The sequence below is a fragment of the Temnothorax nylanderi genome, unplaced genomic scaffold (assembly GCF_030848795.1).
Source record: "Temnothorax nylanderi isolate EJ_2023f unplaced genomic scaffold, tnyl_v1.0 TNYL_tig0064_pilon, whole genome shotgun sequence".
NCBI lineage: Eukaryota > Metazoa > Arthropoda > Insecta > Hymenoptera > Formicidae > Temnothorax > Temnothorax nylanderi.
The window spans coordinates 661,643-688,342 of record NW_027249126.1 but is presented as its reverse complement, the minus strand read 5'-3'; the positions used below and the strand labels follow the sequence as shown (position 1 = coordinate 688,342).

Sequence of the window (26,700 nt, the reverse complement as noted above, 5' to 3'; positions counted from 1 at the left end):
TGAATCATGACCAATCATATGATATAAACATTATAATAGGATCAGGATAGCACATTTTTACACGTATTTATTTAATTGATTACTATGAAATGTATTTACAAATATTTATTGCTATAAAATTAATTTATATACATCGCAATTGCATTTGGGAAACAATTCATGAATTCCACAGCTCTGAGATAAAATATACATATAAACCTGTTCCGCAATTCTGAAAGTTATAAAATCAATTATCTAACCGCGTTTTGTTATAAATCCATAAGATTTGAAATTCAAAATCGACATATATATATGCACATATATTTTATTGGTCTAAAAATTGTTCGCCCAAAATTTCGACGCCGCGCATGCGCGAGGATGCACGGAGCGGAGAGTACGGAGTATACGGAGACCGTCCGATGTCCGATGCACTTCCCGTAGTTCCCGTTCTGTCGCAGTCCCCCTTCCCACCCACTCCCCTGATCCACGCGTCACGTCGACGCCGCGCGCCCCGTGCTCCGTGTATTCGCGATTACTACGCACGTACTATGTCTACGGGCGATTCGTTGGCCGGCCGACGACGCTCGGGCCGTCGCGCGCGTACGGGCGGAAGAACGCTCCGGCGAGAGCGGTGCTTCAAAGCGGGCCGCGTCAGAGGCTGGCCAGCCTGGCGTTCAGTTGTTCAGTAGCGGGGCGCGCTTCGCGCTGGACGGACGGTGGTGGTGTGTGCCAGCTCCTCGCTCGACGCGGCCAGGACGTGCGATGCGCTTGCGGGACTCTCGGGAGAACCGATGAACCGAACGAGTGATTGATCGGCATATACGCACGACAGCGGTTCAACATGTCCATGAAGGTGAGTGTGAGGTGAGCGGAGAAGCGCCGAGATTCGGAATATTCGGATATCCCCCCCCCTCCCCTCCCCCGCAGGGGATGTTTCTCTCCCCCGGACACCTGGACGCCGTTCTTCTGTTCCTCGCGATGCGAAAAGGTTTGGAAGGATACTTGCGTCTGCATTTTTTGTCCGGTAGTGTACGTTAGATAATTATGTAAGTAGAGGAGAAATTAACATGCCCTTCGCCACCCTCTCGTATATTGTCTGAAATTAAGAACAGCCTCTTTTCAGCTGGACCCGATTGGTACGATCTGAGTTTGATTGTGAGACGTTCATCTCCTCGGCGATTTACGTGTGAAACAAACGACAATTTGTTGCTTAATTTGTTCCCGATTTTGGATTAGACTCGAGACAGCATTCGACGGTGGATGGAATTAAACCTTTGCGGTCCTACGTTGGATTCGGTACAATGCGTTGCAATAACAAACAAATCTTCAAATCGTGCATTTTTCATATTACGCATATAATTCTTCGAATTTGTAATCGGTAAATTATATTTTTAGGATCTCTATAAATTCCTCCGAGTAATAAAGATTCCAGAGACTTATTCATATTATACGAGTGCCACTTCTAAATTAAATATATATGTATACATAATAGTAAATTCAATTGCCATTACTTCAAGAAATAATGTAAATAGTGTTAATAATCGCCGTACTTTCAAGAGTTTCAAGTAGAAAAAAATTGAAAACGGCGCCCGTATAATGAATAAGTAATCCAGATTCTTCAATTCATTCGGACCAGCCGATTAGATGAACCTAAGGATGAAATACTTGATTTGCTCATCCGACTCGTTTCGCTCATCCGAAAAATAATTTGGACTGCAAAGGACTAACGTTACCGCACCGAGGCTTCCTCGCGTGGTTCATTTATTCGCGGATGCTTTATCGTTTATCGTTGCTGCGCTTTTATCTTCGATGAGTCGATTGTTTTCTCTTCCGCGGGGAGAGAGAGAGAAAACATCACTGTTATCGCGATCGGCCCTTGATACTTTTTATTCAATTGTTATCCTTCGCGTCGCGCGACATCGAGGGTGATGTGATTCATGTATCGGGCGAGCGAAAAACTCGAGGTACAACGTCGAGTATTAAAAGCGCGACAAGAAACATACGTCTTATCTCTCGTTATATAGTGCGCGTTATTTCTGGTTCGCGACGATGAATGGGTGCACCTGCGCGCGAGCGCGATTAAAAACGAAAGTCGGAGTTTGTCACGGCCGAGGCGCCGCTCGATCGCGCCTGCCGACCCGGATATTTCCGTAGAAAATTGACCGCGGAGGATATAACGGCCGATTATCCGATGTTTTTAGCGAGATCGAGACGGAATGAACGGCACGAGCGCGCGGCACTTTAATCCGCTGGCAATTGTTACCGCGTAATTGTCATAGTTGCAACGTACTTTGAGTTTATACAGACCGCGGATAGACATTATCAACGCAATATTGTTCGTGACACGCGTTGCATAATATCGAGCGGTGTGTAGAGTCGGCTTTAGAGCCGGTCACATCGCCGACGTCGGCGCTTAATAGCTTGTTCATCATAATTTCCCTATCTGCGTTACGTAAGATTTACATCAGACCTCTCGAATTAGGCTTGTTAACAACTTGATAAATCCGCGACAATCGCAAGAATTCGAAAGATTTAACGCATTACAGACTCTTGCTATAATATACTTTAATATAAACTTGCTATAATATAATATACTTGTCGACATTTGAAATCTAATAAATTAACGCGATTTACACATGCATAATTTTTATGTTACATTTAAGCGATAAGTATGCAGGAAAGGTTCCTATTTATAATTTTAGATTTTCATAGATTTGAAGAACATTTGAATATGTACAAAATATAAATTCTATTCTGACATCTGACGCGAACTGTTAGATTATTTAAATTTAAAGCGAGCTTTAAATTCAAGAAATACATTACAGATATCGTAATGCTTCGAGTCAGATTCTAAAATAAGTTTTGAAGATAATTACGACAACACTATTTAAAATTTCGATATGAGAACATCATAACAAATTAAACACGAATATGCATGACAGGGGAAAAGTAACGCGTATCATGCCGATGCCGGCATGATTCTCGACATATACGTTGTTTTGATATTTTAATTAAAGCTTTAATCGTCGGCCGCGCGCACTAATTACGGTCGAGACTGCGGAAAAAAGTATAGCAGCTCCGCGAAGTGCCGCCGAGGACACGTGCTCGCGACGCAGAGATACGAAATTTTACGTGAAATTGTTAGGTATAGAATACAGCACGTGTATACGTATCAATTTGAATCTCAAATCTAATTATGAATTTATAACAAAACGTGAGATAATTTATTTAATAACTTTCTGATTATGAATTTATGATAAAATGTGAAATGTAACTTATTTAATATCTTATTTAATAGCAGCTGTGGAACAAGTTATTTCATTTATCTCAAAGTTGATGTGTTTGAATGTAATTACGATGTTGTATAAATTACACGTACGCACAATTAGAATAAATCGTCGATTCATTGAGTACTTGAAAAAGACTTGCTTGAATAAGGCTGACAGTTTAATGTGTGCTGTAAAATTCGTGCAACGTAAGAGGATAAAAAGATTTCGCGTAGATATGATAATCAATGCTGAATATTTTAGTATCATGATTAATTTAATCTTATAATTTTAAAGTTTCCATAATTAAAAAATTATCTTCTAAGTTTTATAATTATATTTAATAATTATTTTCTAATATAACACAAAAATTACAATGTTAAAAAAATTATAAGTTCACCGTTTCTTTTTCTTTATTAGACTTCGTACTTAACTCTGTTATATTTGCAAATGATTTATGACTTTATGACAAAGAATAATATTAGTTTCTACAAGACGTGCTTGTATATACCTTTCGCTGTCTACTTCTTCATTTGAAAAAATTATTCGAAAATTAATTGCGGCATTATATGGAAAATGTATCATAATATCACGATTTCCGTGATACGAGACGATTTGTTTCTCGTGTTCCACATATCCGAAGGAAACTCGCCTCACTGCTGAACGGTATCGCCGCAAAATCTCGTAATAAGGTTTTTCCGCGCCATTGAACGTACAATCCGACGCGTTCTGCAATTTTACGTTTGCGATCCGTGATGCGCATCGGTAAACTACGGGCTAACGGGTACAAAGCTACAAATATCGGGTCTACAAGCTGATCTTCCCCGCCCGTCCGTGGAATTCCACGAAATATTTCGGAGCGCGAGTTCCGTTAAGACATAAATCCGCGGGAGCGACGCGCCACAGGCATTTATTCCTCGAGAAATCACGCGGGATATGTTTTCTCTCTCCGAGAACGTGTTTGCACCGTTCGCGAGTCGAATCACTCCATAAACACTCGAAAACGAAGGTCGACGTATTATTTCGATCGTCATCGCGGCGAAGGACCGCGATGATACTCACGCTGGAAAAGCGTTTGCGCTGTGTTTGCGTTCACCGTTAGAAGTCGTAAACGCGGGGAATAAAGGATCCACGATTCTGAGAGATATCGATCTCAATGACAACCACGAGCATATCTTTGAGATTATGAAGGCGATAAAAATATTTTACGCGCTTCTAGACGGTTCCAACGATCCAACGATCTGACAAGCTCCTTCATATTTTCATGTTCTATCACGTATCCAATGCACGGTTTATATATTCGGATCTCTGATGTAGGAATGTATTTTCATTATTTGGATGTGGAAAAGACTCGGATATATATGTACGATAATATCCTTTGGTAAACTATGATTGAAAACAATTTGTTTCATGTTACTAAATTGACGATATTAATCTCGAAACTAATTGACATTAACTGATTGATAAAAACACAAAAAGTCAAAATAAAAGTCACGATTAAAATTCTGTAGGAATCTAAAGAGATCGGGATTATTCCAAATGGGATCGAATTTATAAAGTTTTCCTAGTTTCGAAATTGAATCTTCTTGGCTTTTTATATTAATTAATTCAGAATTAATTTCAGATTTTCTTTGCACTAACTATTAATATAACTCTGTCATTTATTAATATATATAACTTTTTTAATTAATTAATCTTATATATTTTCTAAATTCAAAGAAAGTTGATTTCTTTTCTCAATTTTATATTATTACAATGTTAATGGTTTCGATACAATCTCGAGGCATAAACTTTTAGACACTTTCTGCATTCGCGTTGCTCCGATCGCAACCGTCTTACGTAAACTAGAAAATGAGAATTTAATTAGCGTTTTATTAACCCGTTACCTTTGGCTCTTACTTTTTCAGAAAGAATCGCCTTGGGACGTGGAGCTGCATTTGTCCGCGGCACGCGGGGACGCCAAGCGTCTTCGTATTTTATTGGATTCCGGACGCGTCCACGTTGATTGCAAGGACAAGGTCAGTGCCGTGTAACACACCCTCAGTTTCGCGATACGATCACTTCTCATTGTCAGATACGATTCCCTAAATCGAAAGCTTTGCGATAATCGAAATGGAACATCAATTTTTCAGAGCGAGAATGTGGAATTTGGAGTGAAAAGGAAGTTGGAAGAAAATTGTTCGCGCGAAGATGATAATATTATAGTATGTGCCTTCTTGCGAACGCGATCTGGTTCGGCCCAGTCGGTTTTATCAGCTCAAAAATCAGTTCATCAGCTCAAGACAATACGATCACCTGAGATTGCTGCCGGAAATCGATTAGGCAGAGGAACTCGCGTTCCTGATTGCAATGGTCTCGTGATAGATCGGCGATATCGCGGCAAAAGCGCGATTTTCTCTCCTCGCTGTCGGCCGACTCATTATGCAAATGACAATGAGGAGCGAGCAGCGCGAGTAACGTTGCACACTCCTCTCGGCGTCTCGAAAGTGGTTTATTAGATCAGCGCGGACACTAATCGTGCCACTTTTCGGCCTGGAGACCGAACGCGGTTTTACATCGGCGTCGTATTTTTTTGCGAGCTCATCCACGTGGAATTGTGCCAGTGTCAGAGCCGAATCGAATCGCCATATGTCTGTTTAGTCATCGAGCGTTGATGGTACTTCCTGCCATTCGCGATTCTTTTTTGTCCATTCGAAACGCCGAACACTATTTTGTAAAACTTTGCGTTATAGTCGATTTTTTAAATACATAGTAACATTAGGAAACATCTTTTTATGTGCAAATTGTTGCTTTTTGACGAGACATCGCGGATATATATATCGATATACGTGTATACGTGTGCTAATTGCTTTAGCGGACTTAGGACGCGAATCTTAATAGCTCGCGAGAAGATCGATTAGAAAATATACACCGGCATACATTCACCGGTATGCGTTCACCGGGCGGGAAAGTTTCGCGTCTATAATTGAATCGTCGGAGCGGAGAGTTTTGCTAACGGGGTCGGTTTTCTTTCAGGATGGCACGACACCTTTGATATTAGCCGCCGCCGGTGGCCACATCGACGCCGTGACTGAGCTGTTGCACCAAGGGGCGGACCCCAATGCCAAGAGGCTGGTAAGTTCCGACCTTATGTCAAAGATTGAGCGATCTATGAATGAACGAGACCCGCCTTAATTGTATTAGTAGACGACACGTGCGCGCTCACGTTCATTAATGCCCAAAAATTCATAGTACATCTATCAGTTTTAGCGTGTTACAGGGCGATAAATGAGAGGGTAGCCTCTACTCTTATTTATATTTATTGAAGAGAAATATTGCTTCTGCAAAAGATTATTATTAATTTTTCAAGTTGCTCGCAAGTTGAGTATAAATGAGAATATTATCAGACGATTTATCTGTGTTGTACAGTTTATCTCTTACTAACAACAAGATTGTGACAGATAGTCATTGAGATAAGTGATATTTTGAGAATTTTGTTACTTTGTGTACGCGAACTTATCTACGAAAATACCATCGAGTGCCGTCGAGTAATGTAGCGTGTAACTCAGAGTACTCTAATCGTCGCAAAGTATCGTTTATGATCATAATCACGGCCGTAAAACAGTTGTATGTAATGACGTACGAATTGTACGGCAATTTATATACTTATCGTTATTTTTTCCTATATGCTATGTTTTTACGTTTAATCTTTATAAAGAAGATAGAAGGATGTTTCATAACATGTCTTCAGAATCGTACGTTATTTCATTTATTTTCGTACAGGCATTAACATTGATAACCGTGATAAAACCGGTATCGAATATCGCAGTCATGAGACCATCTGCAATTCAATCACCGCTGTAAAACGGCTCTCAAGTATTTAATACGTTTGATTAAAGGATCGAACAGAGAGAGAGTATGCGAAATGTCATAATAATCACTTTGTAGTAATTGCTTCAAGGAGTTCTTCGACCGATGTCGAAATGGTTTTCTCGCAATAAAAATCACGTATTGTTTCCATGATTTTTTAAATATTTTATGTTAAATATCCTGATATAAATTTTACAACATTGATATTTATTAATTTAGAATTTTATAACTAAGTAAAATTTCTATTTGCGTTCTAAAAACTTAATTTGTGAAAAGTTCTATCCATTTTCAGCCGTTTATATTTATAACTCAAACATTATGTTTTGTGACAGTTAAAAAAAGTAAGATTTTTAATTCAGCAAAGATTCCATAAAGAAATTCCGACTTGAGAACCTTGTTGAAGATCCTATCTTTAGGTACCACTCGTTCCGAGTATCGTGGCATCAAAATAGAATTTTTGAAACTTCCTGGAGCATCGTCTTGTGACGCGTTGTATCACTTTTAAACGCACGCGGGTCTCAGCGAGACATAAAAGCCCGTCACGCGGTGCACCAGGAAGCTGTCGAGTATCCTTTTTTTAAGTGCCTCAAGAGGATTTATCGTCAGACCCGCACGCTTCTCTTTCTCCCTCGGTGTCTCGGTGCCATCTAGAATTATGACATTGTATGCAAATCTCGATGACAGGATTGCCCGAGTTGGACGGTTCGACGTTATTGCATATCTCGAAAAAATGAAAGAACAAGAAAGTTTGAGGGAGAGTAAGCCTCTTTCACGACAAAAATCTGATTTAATCTTCAGTAATATTTTTAAATTGAGAGATCATTTCTCACATCACAGAAAATCTGATCTACACTGAGAAAAAAAAAGTACTCAATGTACAGAGCATTTTCAGAAATCACCAGATTTTGATTCTTTTAATCGTACTTTTTATATAATATAAAAATTGAAAATATTAAATATTGTTTTAAAAAAGATACAGTGATTGACAAAATATGTTTCAAACGATTTTCAATTTCCTGACAGATATAGTCACTATTAGAAACGCGCGCGAGAGAGAGATAGAATATTACATGATGAGTAAATGTGCTCGGAAATAGGAATGTGTAACGTTCGACGATCGAGTTGATCATACGGTCTGCGCTCTTCCTACCGAGATGCGTAAACGATGACGACGTCGCGTTCAGCCCAGAATTACGCAAACGTTCATTAAAAACCCGTTAAGCGCGTTCGTCGTCTTACGCAATCGGCGGATCGAGAATCCAAAGAACATTTTCATGGACTGGAAAACGCGATCCTCTTTAAATTAATACCTCGAGATCCCGAAACCGTTACTTAAAGAGGTAATTGTATCTCATTTCGATTTCCATATCAATTTATCGGTATACGCGTAGCAATCGGCTAATAAATTCCCCACAATCGTAATTGGCGTAAAGCGATAATTTTAAGGAGGAGGGAGAGAAACTCTTGTATTTTATCTAGAAAAGCCGTGGCGCCGTTGGAATTTCAATGTCGCATTGATTTTGGAACGGTGACCTGTTCACGACTTGCAGTTTAAATATCGCGATGAGGTGAGAAACGAATTGCAGGAAAACGTGAAAGACGGGTGAAATATTTCAAGGTTGCCTATAGGCATACCGTGAGCTTGTGCCATAACATTCGTGCGTGCAAGTTCGCGTGATTCTAATGCCGCTTAATAGCGGAGTGCCTGTGCAAGACACGCAACGTGGAAGTTCAGGAATTACCGCTGACACTGGGTGTCTACAATCTATCTAAACTGTTATCCATACTATCGTAAGTATCATCGCGATACGTAGGAAAATCGCGCGTGCGGCAGCAAGGTGTTCGTTTATAGAACATTAGAGAGGGCAGGAAATGGATAATATTTTTTTCTTGCTGCAGGGAAGTGTGCTTTTAGAATTTTTCTATCTATAGATTTATCGTTACGAGAAAGCGCTATCAATATTAAATCGTACTTTTTCTAAGAAACTGTTGGCTTGAAGTTCTTTGTAGAAAAGATATCTATTGCTGGAAAGTAATATTTTATTGTTATGACAAATATTATATGTCTATAGACATGTCGATTTTTATTTATAATAAATTTCACACGCATGAATTTTTATACATGATATCCCGTTGTGTAAAGTTCGCTTGCAATCTTTTGCGATTGATTGTATCTCGGTGGACAAGTATAATATTTGATCATTTTGTTAAGTGTAAGTCTTTCGAACTCATTAACAGATCTGTCATTTCTTCGTAAACTCCAACTTTTATTACAATCTTGACTTCCATAACTTTTGAATGCGAGAGTAAGAGTTCAAAAGAAGGATTTCTCAGTGGAACGATGTCTGAAAATCTACCCGCGATTATCGATCGTCTAAAAATGGACAAGGCGAGGGTGAACGACACCTGTCAGGTCATCCCGACTCAGCCTCCGATAAATTGTATAGATCTCGTGTAGGCTGTGACACTGTCGTCAATGAATGGAGACGTTAATTGCAGCGATCGTATATAGCTTCGTACCAATCAAGGTTATTTGACCAATCAATCTCGCCAATCAATCTCGTATTTAATACACGGGGGTATCGCGCGCCATTTTTATTGTTAATTATCATACGGCCGTTTTTGCCGGCTAGTTAATTAAAATCGGCGCCGCGCGTTCGCCAAACGAAAATAACTGACCTTTTGTTGCCCTACTTGGGACCGATGTTCAATCGGCGGGCTTTGCATCCGTAAGCTGTTATAAAGTACGGTACCGCTATATGCACGCGCCGTGGTGGACTTCGCTCTGGGTTACGATCAGATTTTCAACTCGCATCTTCGATTCAGATCTACTTCTCTTTCGATCCGTATTAAGAATTGAGATATAAAGATATTGAACTTTTATATCGATAAATATTTCGCAATATTCCTATGAAACGCACGAAAACAAAGATGAAGGAATTTGCATAAAGAGCTTATTTCTTCGCGGAGTTATTTTATCACAGATTGCATAGTTCCATACACATTTGTGGATTGTAAAATATTTGTCATTCGTAACAATCGTAGATCTTTTTGTGTCTAGCAAGCGAAATTTTCGGAAAAATGCCTCTATACTCAATTTCGAGATCTGCTTGGATGCAGTTGTCTTCCGACAACTTGATAGCTTCTGACGAATACGGGTCGGGCATTTGATCTCGGGCTGACCGGATTTCTGCGCGCGTTTCCTCACGCATGGCATGATCGCCGAAGCGAAAGGAACGCGTCGTCCGGATCGGCGGCGATGCGGACCACACGTGACAGGTTGATCGTCGCGTTATATAGAATTTCTGCGGTTCGGTAATGGATAGGGTATGTTACGTCCCCGCTTCGCTCGCCACGCATCGCGGCGCGGCGTAACTCCACGGCGTGTGCACCGCGCGGCCCGTTTCCCGGCAGGGAGATACGCTGCAAGTTGTAAAAAAAAAAAAAAAAAACAGAATAAGGTTCGCCAAACGGGAATAAGGTCGCAAACGGGACGCGCGGAAGAGCGGAGCTGCAAAAAGAAGAAAAAAAAGTGGCGCGAAAGCGGAAGCGTAAAGTTTCCGGTCTTTTCCGTGTAGTCTCTTTCCCCCGGAAGTAATATCGAAGGATTAATCTGAGATACGATCGGCCTCGCGCCAGGGTGTGGAACAGCAGGATACATAACGGGTAAAGCTACGAGTTCGCCGCTCCCTCGACCGAGCTTTTACGGCAGTGAAAGTGCATTTTACTCGCGTCAGGTCCAGTGGATTGCTCTTTAAATGGCGCGCCTAAGGCTCGTATGCGAAAGAGAGCCTCGAAATAAATCACGCAATTGAGAAGTCGGCATACCTGTGGACATTAAATAAGAAATTAAATTTGCAATAAAATATTGTAACAATTAAAAAATTAAAACTGGTTTAGTTTTTTAAATAATAAAATAATAAAAATACCTGTAGAAATTTAAAAAAAAAGTAAAAACTGGTTTAATTTTTTAATAAAAATAGCTTGTATTATTCCTCTTTCGAGAGGTTTGGATAACGTTAAACAGGACTTGTAGATCTCATTACAATTCCTCGGGCATGCTATTCTCGAAAGGACTTGCAAAGAGAGCTCTTTGAGAGAGATACCCTATGTGCCGCGCGACGAAGAATTTTAATTTGTATGTTTTCGCGATATTATTGTGAACGTACTTTAAATTCTATAATCTTAAGATTTTATTTGCATTGAACGCGTCAAAAAGAGAGTGTTTTAATTTTCTTTCTTAAATCTCTTCCAGGAAGTATGTCGAACGTCGCTGTATTTACCTCAAAGATCACCGTGCGAACTTGACAATTTACCAACGTTTCGTTCTAACCGACCTCTCACTCCCAATTTGCCTTTTACGACTCCTTCGCCCGACAGTCCAGGAGGATTTATCTTCCCTCGTGAAAGCGTAACGCTATGATTCTAATTGCCTCGTCGTACCTTCGAGGCCCGTATCTCGCAGCTAATATAGTTTAGCCAGGAATTGCGATCGACGAAAGTTTCGAAAATTTACGCGATCCGAGCACGCGACACGTGCTTCGAGTGGCAGATAGTCACGCTTCAATGCGAGACATTATCTTTATCGGGTGAAGGACAAGTATATTGTATTGTTAAACGGTACTACGGTCGCTTCGCAGAAATCGATAGTTTGCGGCTGCCAAGTTTTAGCACTCTAACGATGGGTTTATTAATAATCGCAATGATGTTCTAAGGAACACCGACACAAGATAATCTTTTACAGCTACATTGGATTGAATAACCGATCGATAGTGTAAAAAATAAAGTCATATAGCTTCTACTTCTACGTATACATACAAATTAATTAGTGGCAAATTAATGTATTCGGTTTGTTTAATATTATGCCTTCGATAGGACGATATTTGTATTGATCGTAAATAGGAAATAAAGGGGGAAAAAGGAAAATGAAAGGAAAAAAATAAAGGAAATAAATAGGAAAATTTCTAAATCGCGTACTTCGCGATAAATTCTGATTTCGTCAGAAGATATTCGAGTTGACATTTGCTCGAAATATCAAGGCCGCTTTGCGACCGGTTCTCGTTGCTAAAGTTTACCGTTAAGCATGACATATCGTAGCTTCCCCTTTCGTGTTATACGGACGGATAAACATATACAGGTGCAAGCAATGGAAGAAAGTTGGGCGTAAGAGAGCCGTAAAGAGAAGCTTGTATCCGAATGCCCATCGTGCTCCGAAGGAAATCGACGTTTCTCCTTCGCATTGGCCAATAAAATGCTATTCGATATTGTTATTAATGACGGCGGTCGACGCAATTGCCGACTACACGTCCACATGTTACGTCGATTTACCGTCGATATAAATTATGGGTGGGTCACGGGAGGTACGTGACATTTGCATATCGCTAAGTGGCAACCGACGTCACGTCGAATTCTCTGTGCGATTCAATGCACGCGCCAAAGCATCGCGATGCATCTTTCATAATGAAATTACGGTGCATATTATTACATTCGGTATGCCCCTTTCATAAATATTTTTCGACACGAAATAACTCGCTTCATCCTTCTTATCCCCGCATATTAGAACTTTACAACGGGAAGAACTATTGATCTTTTTCTATTTCTAATTCCACGCATCTATTTTTAATTTCATGCATCTGTAATTTTATCAGAGTTTGTTGTTTAAACAATGTAGACATTGTCTAATATTTAAATTAGTTATGTAGGAAGATGTAAGAAGTTGGGTTTTATCCCCTATCGGAGATAAAACTGTACATCATCGATTCTCTTCTTCTCTCGTCTCGCCGTGCTTATCTCTGCGTCCTGTATAGAAACTGTTACATTCTGTCGCGAAGAATTTCGCGACCTCGCGATATTCCTGATCTTCTTAGATCGTGCAAATGTGCAGAATGATCCGTTTACCTTGAGCGTTTCGATTTTCGAGGGAAAGAGAAACAATATTCAAGACATTTATTTCCTTGAGAAAATAATATAATTAATTGGAAAAAGAAATTGTCGCAGAAAAAGTTCTTTCCATCCATTTTACACGAACAATGAACTCTGCAAAACCGTGTAAATTCATACAATTCAATTTCTTGAAGATAATTTATTCGAAAAAATATTTAAGATGCTCGAGATAAATGGATCAAATTATTACAGCAGTCGTCCAAGACGACGTGATCGTCTACACGTAGACGGCTACCCGTAACGTTTGCGTTTGTCTTGCGTTCGCAGACCGGGACAACGGCTTTGTTCTTCGCCGCCCAAGGCGGATACATGGACATCGCGGGTCTGCTTTTAGAACACGGCGCGATCGTGGATTCGTGCAGCATAGTAAGTAGATGGGACGGAAGAGCTTTTAGCGCGACTGTGTAACGTGATCTCGCTGCTTTAACGCTAACATGTCCCACGTTGATTTCAGGACGGCGGCACGCCGCTCTTCGTAGCGTGTCAGTACGGTCATCTGGATGTCGTGGAGGGCTTAATAGAGAGAGGCGCCAGTCCGAACGCCCATATGAAGGTAAGAAAACACGCTCAAATTGTGCCTATTACCCAATTACAATTCTTAGTGTATTCGACTGAAGGCGTTTGAATATTTAGCTCTACGAGTAACATCGAAATTTCTTAGTTCAGTTATTCCATTAAATATAAATCGAATTTAATCGGCATTAAATTTATGAAGATTAAGTACGATTCAATACGGCTCAATCGGACACGTTGCTTTATGTATCATATGCATTTGGAATAACAGCGCGACATTAGTATGCGAGAGAAAGTTAAGAAACCATTATGGCTTGTTAGGACGGTGCCACGGCGTTGTTTATCGCCGCTCAGAACGGCCACCTCCGTATTCTGGAAGTCCTCCTGGAGCACGGGGCGAAGACGGATGCGGTGAGAACGGACGGTGCCACACCGCTCTGGATTGCGTCGCAAATGGGACACGACCACGTCGTCAGGAGGCTGTTGAGAGCCGGCGCGAAGGTCGACGCCACGAGACACGTGAGTCCCGCGTAGATCGCGTGTCGTATAATTGCCGAAAATGAGCTCTTGCTATTGTGCACGTGCATTGTGTATCGCGAACAATTTTCTTTCACAGGACGGCGCAACCCCGCTTTTCAAAGCCGCCCACAAGGGTCACACCGCAGTCATCGGCGAGCTTCTCAAGTACCGTCCTTCGCTCGGCGTGCTCCCGGTAAGCGAAGTAGTCTTGTCTATCGATGGGAGTCTTGACCGACCTAAAAATTCGTGTATATTTTTTAGCTAATTTTAATTATATAACTTTATATATATAATTCTACACATATATAATTTCTGTTATGCGCAAGTAACTATTAGATTTCTTTACGGTTTCAGAACGGCGAAAGTGCATTACATGCGGCAGCCTTGACGGGACACATGACGGTTGCGAGGCAGCTCGTGGGAGCGGGGGCTGATCCTTTGCTCGTAAATCAGGAAGGCATCACGCCGCTTCAGCTGGCCGTCCGACACTCGCAAACGCAGGTCGCCAATTACCTGAGGGATAAAGTGAGAGTGCGAACCGCATCCTGTTAGCGATACTTCCTCTATCCTAATACTACCATTTCGAGAATCTCGAAATATTGTTCGATGAGCTCGTCTCAAAGATCACAGTATTTCCAAGCAGGATGTAGCGTACACAAATAGAGTGTCATGAAAAAGGGTAGTCTGGTCTTAAAGTCGATAAGAATTTTATTACTGATAAAAGAATGTTATAGTAATGTTTAAATGTGAAAAGTTATTTTATTATTTTATTATATATATTAAAGAATGTTATATAAATATTAAGAATGCGAAGCATAATATATATCTTTTTTATTACTGATGAACTTCTTATCGGCACTGGAAATAAAATTAGGCTATTCTTTTTCGTGCGCCGTTTTATATTGCATATGTGATATCAATGATCACACTAAGCACGCAAAAGATGTGACAATGAAAAGAAATTTAATTTCATGTAGTAATATTAGCGGATACGCTAACGAGCGTAAATAAAAGTCGATTATATTAATAGAGACTGTGAGCAGGAATCCGTCTTTATAAAAGTGATTAGGTCTGTTTGTTTATGTCGTTCTTCTCTCCAAAGCCAGTTTGATGTTAAGTACAGAAAGTAAAATAAAAAGTGCGATTAAAACAGACAGACCCATTGTTATGTAGTGTACATAATTATGATACCATTCCGTTCCGTTGTAAATTTTGATAAAAATATTTTAATACAGTTTTCTATTGCCAGACGTACAAAGTGACGTCAGAATGTTGTGTTCGTCGAAAAATAATGCATCTACTTCTTTCTGTTGTATTGCACTGTATAATGCATAGATTTTATAAACTTCACCTATTAACAGTAGTCTAATGTCTCATGCAATTGCATGCAATGAAAATTCAACGTATGTCAGCAGTCTGTCTCCAGAATAAGTGTACTATAATTATCGGAGAAGGATTATCAGTTGATTTATTGAAATTGACGAGTTTATAAGACTGACTGATTTGCCTTGAGATATATATTTTCTTATTATGCAGGTATAAAGTGCAGATCTTTGATCTATTTCTTATGTAAGGGATGTGCGAGACGATAAAGTTGTACTTGTCACATTTGTTTAGAACACATTTTATTAAAATAGCATCGACGCACACCAGGCAATTTCCTTTGAAAAATTATAATAGATGAACGCATGAAATATCGCATACATTACATTTCGGTTTTCGAAAAATAAACTTCTAAATGAAATTAGAGTACACAGTGATACTTAAACATTTTACTTCAATATAATATTTAAATATTTTGTAATAATTTTAGCTTTGTAGAAAAGTAATAAGTACTCCTGTCTTCCTAACAAACAGCACACGGTTCATTAGGTGTAGTTATCGTTATTGTTAACGAAAAAGTGCAAAAAATCAATAAAGTGCTCTATAAAGAAAACAGATGTCTAATAATATATAAAGTTATAAATATACTCCATTACGAAACAACTTTGATTATTGTCCCTTCATGAAATATATTATGTGCGCATATAATTTTATACAACTATTGTTGAATTGTTTGTACTTCTTTCTAACTATATTTATCATTAATTTTCTTTTGCTATATAACTATCTATACATGTATAATGAATAATTAGCCAAGTTTGCTTCGCGCATTATCACAGAATAGTTCGGGACACCACAAATTGAAGCATATTTAAAACTAAATATCGTTTAAATGAAGAATACATAAAATACGAAATATAAAATACGAAATTTAAAATACGAACTTTTTATTAACTATATGATGATGGTACTGTAATAGAACTAAATTTATCGCAATAAATTACGTCCACATATTTTTATCAATAAAATTAATTCTTACTAATAAATAATTAAAATATTGTTTCGTTATAATAATAAAAGCAATCTATTATTGACTTAGCAAAAACAATTTAACGAGACTTTTGAACTTGTGTTATATCATTATTTAAAACAAATATTTTTTCTGTTTTATACTTTTTATAATAAATATAGAAAGTTTCTAGATAATTCAAATGTCTTATTAAATGTCAATGCTAACTAAATAAATTTTACATTTGTACTTTTATTTCAAAGCACTCGTTTAAATGTGACTCATAAAAAAACTTATAAATAATATTTTTATAAAGAAAAAATAATCGGCCGTTTTCCATCGCTAAAAGCTAATTTAAACTTAACAATAAAGTCAATGTCAAAGATTTGTTTTTCTATCAAATTCTGTTTTAAATACAAATATCGATTTGAATATCAAAAAAAAAAAGAAAAGAAAAAATTTCTAGACGGAAAAAAATTAATGGTGGCCAGTGTCATTTAACAAAAATTCCTTTTGAGACTGTACTAATTATTTCGTCTTTAATATTATTTGACAAACAAAAACAAAACGTTTAACATCAACGTGATATTATATCGCTCTCTTACTGAATTAATAAATTAAAGAAACGTATAATCGCGCGTCGGCCTTCTGGCGCACAGTTGCCAAGTGCTCATTTCCTATTTCATTTCAGATGCAAAGTATCTTCTACCTATGTGCACTTTAGAAGCACGTCACGCGTTTCAGTCGAAGAAACACTCGTGGTGGAGTGTTTCTCCGTCGGCGACGATATATCGACTACGATGTACGAAGCCGCAGAACGAATTTTACCCGATATTCATAGTGCACAGATAAGAAAGATAACGAAGCATACCGTATTTATTCCACTCACAGAATTATCAGTTCCATGCCGATTCTAAAGGAATACTCGTCATGATTCGCGATCGTATGCCCGATTTGCGTGCCGTTAGTATTTGTATTTTTTTCTATAGTTATTAGAATTGTGTTGAAAAGGAAAAGACCTTGAGCCTCGGCTGTTGAATATACCTACTGTCTCGAACAGTGCCTTCGCATATGATTCATATGTGCAAATAAAAGTTTCGCTTCAGAATTAATTCGAAGTTTGTCGCTCACTTGTATTCTCGCTTGCGATTAATAAATGCTCAGATGCGAATAAACTGTACGAACAGCCGTATAACATTACCATATAATGACCATATTACTAACTTCTCCAGAGCCGAAGTAACAGCAGTACCTTTGGCAGAGGTTTCTTGCAGGACGTACACCTTCAAATAGCTCAAAATAAAAAGCTCAAGGAGCTGCTCGACGAAGTACGTATAAACGCTATCGAGTTCAAAACTGTGTACCTTGCACTCTTTCATAATCGAAATAATTGAGACACACCGTGTTGATGTAGGCCGAGGAAATACGCGCTCTGATCCATCTTATGGTCGAAAACGTTTCTATCGTGAAGAACTTGCATAACAATATCCTGTCGCATACGAATAAGGGTAAGTGGCAGTATCCAACGTGTATACGAATTTCATTTAATATATATATTATATAATAGTTTCCGATAATTGCTTATATATATATATAGATATATATCTATTTATAGACTTACAAAAAGAATTGGAGACTCGCACGTGCACGATCTCGCAGACGGCTTTTCGCGTGCAGCGAAAGTTACGAGGTAGGTAGATTTGTACGTAGATTTCGTGGACGACTCCTCTAATGTTCGAAACTGAGATCGAAATTATCATAGCTCACGCTGTCCCTTAGAATTTTACGTCGAGAAATATCCGGCGATATTTCTTGGTCGCTCAAGGGCCTTTTCACGCGTATTCCTTGAGCGGGAGACTCGTTGGAGTACGAATCTAGATTTTGCGTCAATATAGGCGTGCTGGTACCGAAGCTCGGCTCTGGAGGTGGCGTTTGTATCAGCAACGATCTTTCCGGATGCACCGACGAACCTTTAATTAACGCGTCGTAAGATGATGCGATTTGCGAGCGATTACCGGACTCTACTGATTCATTGCTCTTACAGCACGATATCGTTGAGCGTGAAATACGGTGAAGTAGAACTCGGGGTGTCGTTTGCTTACATATTTCCGCTAGCTCCTTATGACTTACATTAGGTGACGAACTGCTGCTTTTACCGTCATCATTCTCTGAAATAATTTTGTCTTTCAGTCTCCTGAAACATTACATTAATATATATTTCCGCACTGACAAAATAATTTGCGTTATAATAACACATCCATGTTTTCAAGTCTTTAAATACTATATCAAATATTCATGTTATTTCGCAGAAGACAAGAAAAGAAGTATTTCACATAAAATGGTACAAGTCGAAGATAATTTTTATCTTTCGCGCAAAAAATATATATATATAAATATCACAATGCACAAGAATTTTATAACGATTTTGTACCAGAATAAAGTAATCTACAGTCACTTGTAGACATACATACCGTTGGTAACGATCCATTTCTTTTTCCAATTCAGGATATTCGTTTAATAAGTTTATCAGATGCTCTTTTTCATATTCCGAGTAAATCTTGAATAACAGACCATCTACGTCGTCCTCCGAGGGAGACTTCAATGCAGCCAGCTTTTTCTTAAGCGTAATTAACGTAGGTAATAAATTATCTAAATTATGTTTCTTCATTGCCGCTATAATGACGTTCGAGGCGTTGTTGTTAGGCGTACTCGAGGGACTCGAGGTCGTGTCATCAAGCTCCGACGTATCACCCCTGTGTTTTTCAACGAGGGACGACGGTTGCATGCGATTATTGTTAATTATGAACACCGCGTCCTTCAGGACGCACGCACCCTCCTCGGTCGTAACGTCGATAGAATTCTCGTCGCATATCTCGCGAAGTACGTACTTGGTCAGTTTCACAAGCAGTTCAGACTTCGCGGACACGTCCAAATGTTCGAGCATAAATTCGTAAATGACATTACGTTTGTCCCGATTCGCTCTCCCGGGCAGCGTTAGAAGCTTCCTCTCCTGATCGCGCATCCTGTGTCCGCAGAACGCGCTCCGGGAGCGGCAGTTGTTGTAATGATATATGCTCTCCAGAAACTGCTGGGAGATCAAAGTCTTGTTCTTCATCAAGAGTCTCTCTTCCACTAGGAAGGTCGTCAGCTCGCGTATCATCCTATCCGTGTCCGACAGCATCGTCAATATGTGAAAGAAAAATGGTCCCTTCATCTTGATAAAATCCTCCAGCAACAGCTGAATGAATATCACCACTATAGCTTCCCTCACGGCTGGATTCGGGTCCTTCATGCTGATGCACAAATCCGGCAGGTACGGCTCCACCAGAGCGGTGAATCTCACGCAGATGTCGGCCAGCGCTTTCGCGGCGTTTATCTTTACGGCGGTCTTCATCAGCGAGTTCGGATTCGTTTCCAGGCGCATCAGGTTGCCGAGCATCGGCGTGACTTCCTTCGCCACTTCGCGATCTCTCAGCGCTTGCTGACAAAGGAGAACCACCGCGGACGCCTGTAGATCTTTGATTTCCTTCACCGTGTCCGGCAGTAATTCCCACTGCAACAGTAATCTTCCCAGGATTCGCAAAGTTGACGACGAAATCTTGTTGGTGCACAAGAGCGACGAGTGGCCCAGCGTAAATATAGCTCTCATCTTCACCGTGTCTTGCGTACAGCTCTCGCTCTCCTCCAGCAAGTCCTGGATCTCCGCCTCCGACAACTTCATCAGCTCCACCATGTTCGATTCTATCAAATGGCTGCTTTTATCGGCATTCAAGTATCGTAATATACTACTCAGGATGTCCAGGCAAATGCTGATCAAGTTGAAATTGATCTCGAAGCGGCAAATACATTTGTAAAGATGCTGATAGAGGTCCTCGAGGCAATCGCGATCTAAAACCGACCAGGCGTACCTTAAAACGTGTAGAACCAAACTCGCGTGGAAATCGTTCTTCCGGATGACTTCCTTGTAATCCACGATATATTTATCTATACTCGGAATCTTCATATTCTCGGCTAGAGCGGCCAGCATTATCCACGCGCCTATAGTGTTATCCGTACCGACGTGCGACTGCAAATTCGATATCACAGACTTGGTAATGTCGCCGTTCTTCACCCATAAGCTGCAAGCTTTCGACAAATGTTTCCTCATTCTCAGGTTACTCAATCTATCCAGGATCCTCCACGGCAGGCTATTCGCAGCGTCTGGAATGTACATAGTAGCGCTCGTTATTCTATTTATCAACACGTTTCCCAGGCACTCCAGCACTTTTTCTTGAACTTTAGTTTCGATGTCGTATATCTGCGGTACAACAGCCTGTATCCATTCGTCGAGAAGACCCGAATCGTGAGGGAACTGCTGCAGGACCTCCGACAGGACGTGCACGGCAAACTGGCGCACGGTCAAAGTGGGATCCCTGCAACGATCGCTTATCACGTGCGTCATTTTGCTTATAAGTGACGGGAACATGATGGACAGGTTTCTCGAGATCTTCAAAGCGCTCCGTCGTACCAGCGCACGCTCGTCGTTGACTCTGTCCAGCAACATTGCGATTAAAGCGGTCGATCCCGGCAACGGATCAACGTCCTCCAATAACGCTCCTTTTAACTCGTCAAGCACGGGAAAGGTTTTATTCGAGGCTGAAGCTTCGAACATGCTTTTAAGAATGGTCTTGTCGGCGTCGTCGTCGCAATCAGAAAACGAGCCAAGCGCGGCCATAGCTTTCCCTCTCACCAAGGAAGAACGATCCGTACAACGGGACAATACAATCGATATCAAAATCTTTCTCATCCTCAGCTTGATCCCCTTGTCTAAATCGTTGTTTGATAAAGATTCCGTTAAAAGCTTTCCTACAATCTCCTGCGCGAATAATCTGCAAGATATCTTACCGCTGTGCGAGAATAATATTATGTCCGCGAAAACACTTACGACAACGTCTTTGTTACATATATTCAACAGTTTTATCACGACAGCCGCTTGCCTCTGACGCCCCTCCATTCTTTCCGGACACTTCACCATTAATTGGTGTATCAGAGTTACGATTCCCTGCACGGTCTCCCGCTCGTGAACCTTCAATAAATTTTTCAGAAAATATATAGCCGCCTCGTGCACAATGGTTATAGATTTCGGTTGGGCGTTTACGTGATGGAACAACAGATCGGGCAGCATGTACCGCGCTATTAACATTATCGTCAAGGCGACGGTTCCGTGACTGCTGCTGCACAGCTCCTGCAAAGCTGCAAACGCGTTTCGTGACAGAGACGCTATTCCGTAATTGTTGTGGGACCTGATGTACATCTCCAGCCTTGTGATATCCAGCAGCATGCGTATCGTGACGTCCAAGGAGTCGGCGTGCTCTTTAAAACGAAACGACTTCGACATGGCAATGAGATCAGAAATAATTCTGTCCAGTCCTCGCGCGAGCTTCGATCTCTCGGAATGCAACGCCCGGCCGCAACGGTCCGCAGTCGACGGCTCGTCGTCGACGCTGGAATTGATCATATCTACTTCCTTACCGCTTCTGACAGGGGGGAACAAACTCTCCGACATCTTCAGCGTCTCGATCGCTCGCTGGTACAAGTTTGGATGGTAAACCCTGAACGCGTTGCTGCCCGGTATCGTGAGGAGCATGAGGTACAGGCTCGTGGCCTCCAGGCACGCCTGCCTGGAATCCACGTCGGTCCCGGCGTGCTGGCCAGCCTTCATTACGTAACCCAGCATGGCAAGCAGCCTGCGCACGTTGATGTTGAGAATCATGAGGGCCTGCCACGAGAACTCGGCTGTCTCGTGCTCGTTCGCGGCGAGCCATTCCTTCAGGACGGCCCGGGACTCGCGCAGCAGCAGCCTCGCGCCGTCGCTCTCCAGGTACTCGAGGGACTCGTCGGGCGGCTCGTCGTAAACGACGAACTCGGCGTCCCAGATCGATTTGATCCAGCCCTCGTCGAGGGTGTCGAGCTTGAAATTGTGAAACACGCGCAGCGATTCCATGACTCGGGTCGTCGCGACGGATTTCAAAACGCGGCACCCGCTATCATTCCTCTCTCTCGTCGAGCGCGGCACCCGCGCGACGTAAACATAACCTTAACTTATCGTCACGATAGCGTGCCGCGGATAGAGGTGCGGCGGGGTTTCAGGTTATCATCCTCTGCACGAGTATCGATAACGGTTTTACGGTCATTCTACAGTGCAAGCTGTCGGCGTGTGTCTTCGCAGAGAATTTATCGTGAAACATTTCGTTTATCGTGACGGGATGCGCGAGGCGAACAACAGCGTCCATGTACAAGCGGGAAACTGAGTGACCAATCGTCTGCATAAACCGTTTTAAATGTCGCATACATGACATACTTACACATACATCCTCGTTCCTCGCACACACGCACACCAATGCACAATTGCATACATATATATATGCACTTATCAATTTTGCATATTTGTACAAGTTGAAACAACATATCTTGCAGACACATGTATACATAAATATTAATTTTAATTAACAAAGTTCTAAAATGTATTTTAATTAATTGTGATATAGATTGTACTATTAATATCAATATCCAATAAATTATAATATTGATATATATGCATATAATTAGATAACTGCTATACATAAAAAGTAAAATAATTAATGATAAAAATTACATAATTGCAACTACAAAATAAGAAATTGCTTAATGCAAGTAATTTAAATTTTTTAGAATAGTTAATTTATACATGAAAAATCTCAATCGTGAGACAATTCATTTAGATTTATGTATTTATCCATGCAATATTCGATTTTAGATTCGTATGTTAATGCGTTTGCTCTCTTTTCTTTTCATTTATTAATTCTTATCTGCATTCTTTGCAGATATTGGAAAAGGTATTACTGTCGTTGATGATGTGACCGCAGTGCAAGATGAACCTGTATACACGAGAATTAGAATGTTACAATATACGACTACGCTGCAACTGTTTTCTGAGATCATGGAAGATTACAATGCCTCGTTACTAAAATATCACGATAAGTGCCTGTTGCTCTTGCAACAGCAACGTACACTACGTGCGTACTTGCGAAAAAATTATATTCGCAAAAAATATATGTCTCGTATATCCTTATAACACTTTTATAGCATTTTTATATTTATAAATCTTTAATCCTTATTTTACTATAATCATTAAAATTTAAATTGTAATATACCAATTTAAGTGTTCTTTATAATAATTTATGTACGCATTACTCAATAATTAAACCATTTGTTGAACAGTAAGGCGGCAGGTTACAAGTGTGGAATTGGACCATATGCTTGACGCCCAAGAAACTAGCTTATTTGTCGATAACGTAAATATGAATTTGCCATTACAACAGCATTTGTCACAGTCCTTTTATCATCAAATAATCTAATTGATTGTGCGCAGATTTTAGAAGACAGCAAGATAGCGAGGCAACAATTATCAGATATAGAAAGTAGACATAACGATGTCCTAAAATTGGAGAAATCTATCACAGAGGTCAGAGATATATTTGCGGAAATGGCATTCCTAATCGAGGAACAGGCAAGTATAAACACCGTTAGTAGTAATATTGTGGCTTACGAATTGTGTAACATTGCTAAAAGTACAACTTAGGAAAGATGATGACATTTAGAATCTTTCTATAGGGAGAACAAATTAATAATATTGAATATTTTGCTAATAAAACTACGGATAATATCGACGGTGGACGCGTTCACCTCAGCAAGTCAGAACAGAGGAGCCATAGATATAGAAAGGTATATTATATATTTAATTGCTTGCTTACTTATTTTTGAGCGGGCGATATTGTAACGATTACATTACTTTTACAGCGGAAAATCAAGATTTGCATTATCATAAGTGTGATAGTAATAATTTTTCTTTTATTTATCATTGCGTCATTTTAAAAACTATACAAACTATCTTATGAATGTAGCTTAGCTCAATGTTTTAATATTAGTGTCAACTATGAATAAAAATTTTATGTATATATGATGAATATAATTTACAATTATTCTTTGCCAATATTTGCATATTTTTCGTAATAGTTTACCAGTGCTTTCGCGCTGGGTCTTAATTTGTAATCTATGGTACATATGTAAAATATTTCAAGTACATTTTCATATTCTTTGCCCAAGTCGATAGCAGGTAAAGCTGGACGTGTACCTAAAAAAAAATTATATTTTATTTTATTAATTTAATTCACTCTAATTCACTTCAAATAAAGTTATATATAGTTAACGGGGCCGTTTCAAATTACAAGAACTACTTACCGTATTTTTTGGATCTAGGCGGCATTATCTCTTTAAGGAAAGTCATACTTTCGTCCATACTAATGTCAGATTCGTCAAGTTGATTATTTTTCATGTCTTCCGACGCGTTTAACTCGTCAAGAGATTCATTTTCGTCAAAATCTTCAGAGTGGGGTGTCGATAAAGCTATCATTTCCCAAAGAACAAGGCCGTATGTCCAAATATCAGCAGCGCTCGTCACTGGTCCATCATCTGCAAGAAAACAAAAAGAATTGAAAAAAAAATCGTAGTCCCGAATATCATAAATTAAAAGGTAAGTGTGGAAAGATTCCTGAAGCAATTGTGATTTTAAAGATTGTGGATTATAAGCTCAACGTATCATGATTTTGAAAAGTTAGGAACTCTCATAATATAATTGAACAAGCAAACGTACCGTGCTCAATCTCAGGAGGATTCCAACATTTTGTCCCGACATACCAAAAATCGCCCTTCGACGTATCCATTTCTAAAGTTTCTGTCAGGGGTATAGAACTTCCAAAGTCGCACAGTTTGACCCGGTTGAAATCATGGGATACCACGACGTTCCAACTTTTTATATCTCCGTGTAATATGTGCGCGGTATGGTGTAGATATTTGAGTCCCTTTGCAATTTCAAAACCCACTTTTAAAATGTCCTTGGCTGGGAAAGGGACGTCCTCCATGATCTCCCGTCTCTCCTCGATAGTGTCACCTGATTTGCAACATTAATGTCAAATACGAGTGCAAAAGGTATCGTAAAAATGTTCAAGTTAGCTAACTTTGTAAATACCAAGTGACATATCCAACGCTTCCATAGCTAAGCAAGACTTTCCGTCTGATCCCTTGGCGAGTGCTCTAAAACCAACGATGTTGGGATGATTCAATTGTCGCAGGACATCAGCTTCTAATCGAAGACGCTTATCGTTTGTCTCGTTGTTCCTTGCCTTCAGCCACTTCTTTACTGCCCATGGTGAGCGTACGGAGCCTACTTTAGGCGATCTTTCCAACATGTACACTCCTATTCCTGATATAGAAAGTATAGAAATAAAATACAATTCCACAGATTTTATTCTTAATAAAATTTTACAAGCATATAGCAACACAAGGAAGCAATCGTATTAACTTCAACCAATATCTGACTAACTTAATCAGTGAGTAATCCAACCAGCAGAATTTCTTGAAGCAAAATATCTATATAATTCATCATTCCTAATTTACATTGTTTTTCACAAGTTAAACAAGAAAAAATTAATAACTCCATATTAACAAATATTAATGCTGATAAGTTAATCACTAATTAAGTCAATCGCCGATTAAACTAATCAAAGTTTAGTCCAAGTCTATCATCCTAAATGTTCTGCCTACCACTTGGGTGGCAAAAAGAGGAGCAAATGTGGAAAAAGCGTTTGCGAGGTACGTACCGGTGCCATAGCCTATCTGTCGCAGAAAAGGCGACGCCGGTATTTTTATCGGCGTATTTAATTCGGCTTTGTCCGTCACCCTCTTGCCCGTAACCCTCGGCGGCGTCTGAAACTCGGCCATGTTCCCGAAACGAAATTGAAAAGATCAGCAGCGGCGAAACGACCAACGACGGATCGCAAACGACAACGCTCGGAGCAGTAACCGTCGTCGGCTTTCAAACCATTTGAATCTCGTCGGATCTGCGCAAGCGCGTCTCGCGCGACGACACGATTGGCTATAGGGGAGACGGAGAAATCTCCGAATCCAGAGTGACTCGCTCAAATTTTAATTAATTTATTAATCAGCGATTAATTCAGCCGGCCGAATTGTTTAAAGCGATATAATTTATTATAATCTATTTTTTTTTCAAAAATTATCAATTTTTTCCTACAAAAAATTAATTAATAATTTCACCTACAAAATGATACAGATATATTACTTGGCAAACCGCCAATTAAATTAATCGGAATTAACGGTAATTAACTCGACCACTTACAGCAAGATTTTTAATTAGATAATTCTAATTTAATATCTTTTTTTATATAAAATTCACATAATAAAAAATAATTCCATATCCATGTT

The 26,700-nt window shown here is 39.8% G+C and overlaps 4 protein-coding genes across 7 annotated transcripts; 2 read left to right on the top strand and 2 right to left on the bottom strand.

The window, feature by feature from the left end:
- Positions 1 to 539: 539 nt before the first annotated feature.
- On the top strand, positions 540 to 16,039 carry LOC139773577 (uncharacterized). Of its 2 annotated transcripts, XM_071708110.1 has the most exons (9): positions 540 to 832; positions 1,103 to 1,275; positions 5,153 to 5,263; positions 6,261 to 6,359; positions 13,305 to 13,403; positions 13,492 to 13,590; positions 13,872 to 14,069; positions 14,167 to 14,262; positions 14,424 to 16,039. In XM_071708110.1, exons 2-9 carry the CDS (start codon positions 1,240 to 1,242, stop codon positions 14,619 to 14,621), a joined length of 936 nt encoding a protein of 311 aa, XP_071564211.1. In that variant the 5' UTR covers positions 540 to 832; positions 1,103 to 1,239; the 3' UTR covers positions 14,622 to 16,039. The 2 variants fall into 2 exon arrangements, with proteins under 2 accessions (XP_071564211.1, XP_071564212.1); XM_071708111.1 differs by lacking the exon at positions 1,103 to 1,275 and having other exon boundaries at positions 544 to 832.
- LOC139773575 (condensin-2 complex subunit D3) lies at positions 15,678 to 22,676 on the bottom strand. 3 transcript variants are annotated; one of them, XM_071708106.1, is made up of 4 exons: positions 18,873 to 22,676; positions 18,444 to 18,595; positions 18,023 to 18,371; positions 15,678 to 17,890 (listed from the first exon to the last, which is right to left on the bottom strand). In XM_071708106.1, the coding sequence occupies exons 1-3, from the start codon at positions 22,382 to 22,384 to the stop codon at positions 18,130 to 18,132; spliced, it is 3,906 nt and encodes a 1,301-aa protein (XP_071564207.1). In that variant the 5' UTR covers positions 22,385 to 22,676; the 3' UTR covers positions 15,678 to 17,890; positions 18,023 to 18,129. The 3 variants fall into 3 exon arrangements, with proteins under 3 accessions (XP_071564207.1, XP_071564206.1, XP_071564209.1); XM_071708105.1 differs by having other exon boundaries at positions 18,023 to 18,595; XM_071708108.1 differs by lacking the exons at positions 15,678 to 17,890; positions 18,023 to 18,371 and having other exon boundaries at positions 18,438 to 18,569.
- LOC139773578 (syntaxin-1B) lies at positions 17,223 to 24,377 on the top strand. The gene is made up of 9 exons (XM_071708112.1): positions 17,223 to 17,364; positions 17,634 to 17,729; positions 17,816 to 17,909; positions 18,017 to 18,091; positions 23,244 to 23,435; positions 23,641 to 23,714; positions 23,792 to 23,929; positions 24,034 to 24,144; positions 24,220 to 24,377. The coding sequence occupies exons 1-9, from the start codon at positions 17,332 to 17,334 to the stop codon at positions 24,292 to 24,294; spliced, it is 888 nt and encodes a 295-aa protein (XP_071564213.1). The 5' UTR covers positions 17,223 to 17,331; the 3' UTR covers positions 24,295 to 24,377.
- Positions 24,377 to 26,657, bottom strand: LOC139773576 (lymphokine-activated killer T-cell-originated protein kinase). The gene is made up of 5 exons (XM_071708109.1): positions 26,079 to 26,657; positions 25,448 to 25,681; positions 25,073 to 25,369; positions 24,661 to 24,891; positions 24,377 to 24,553 (listed from the first exon to the last, which is right to left on the bottom strand). The coding sequence occupies exons 1-5, from the start codon at positions 26,197 to 26,199 to the stop codon at positions 24,399 to 24,401; spliced, it is 1,038 nt and encodes a 345-aa protein (XP_071564210.1). The 5' UTR covers positions 26,200 to 26,657; the 3' UTR covers positions 24,377 to 24,398.
- Positions 26,658 to 26,700: the final 43 nt, after the last annotated feature.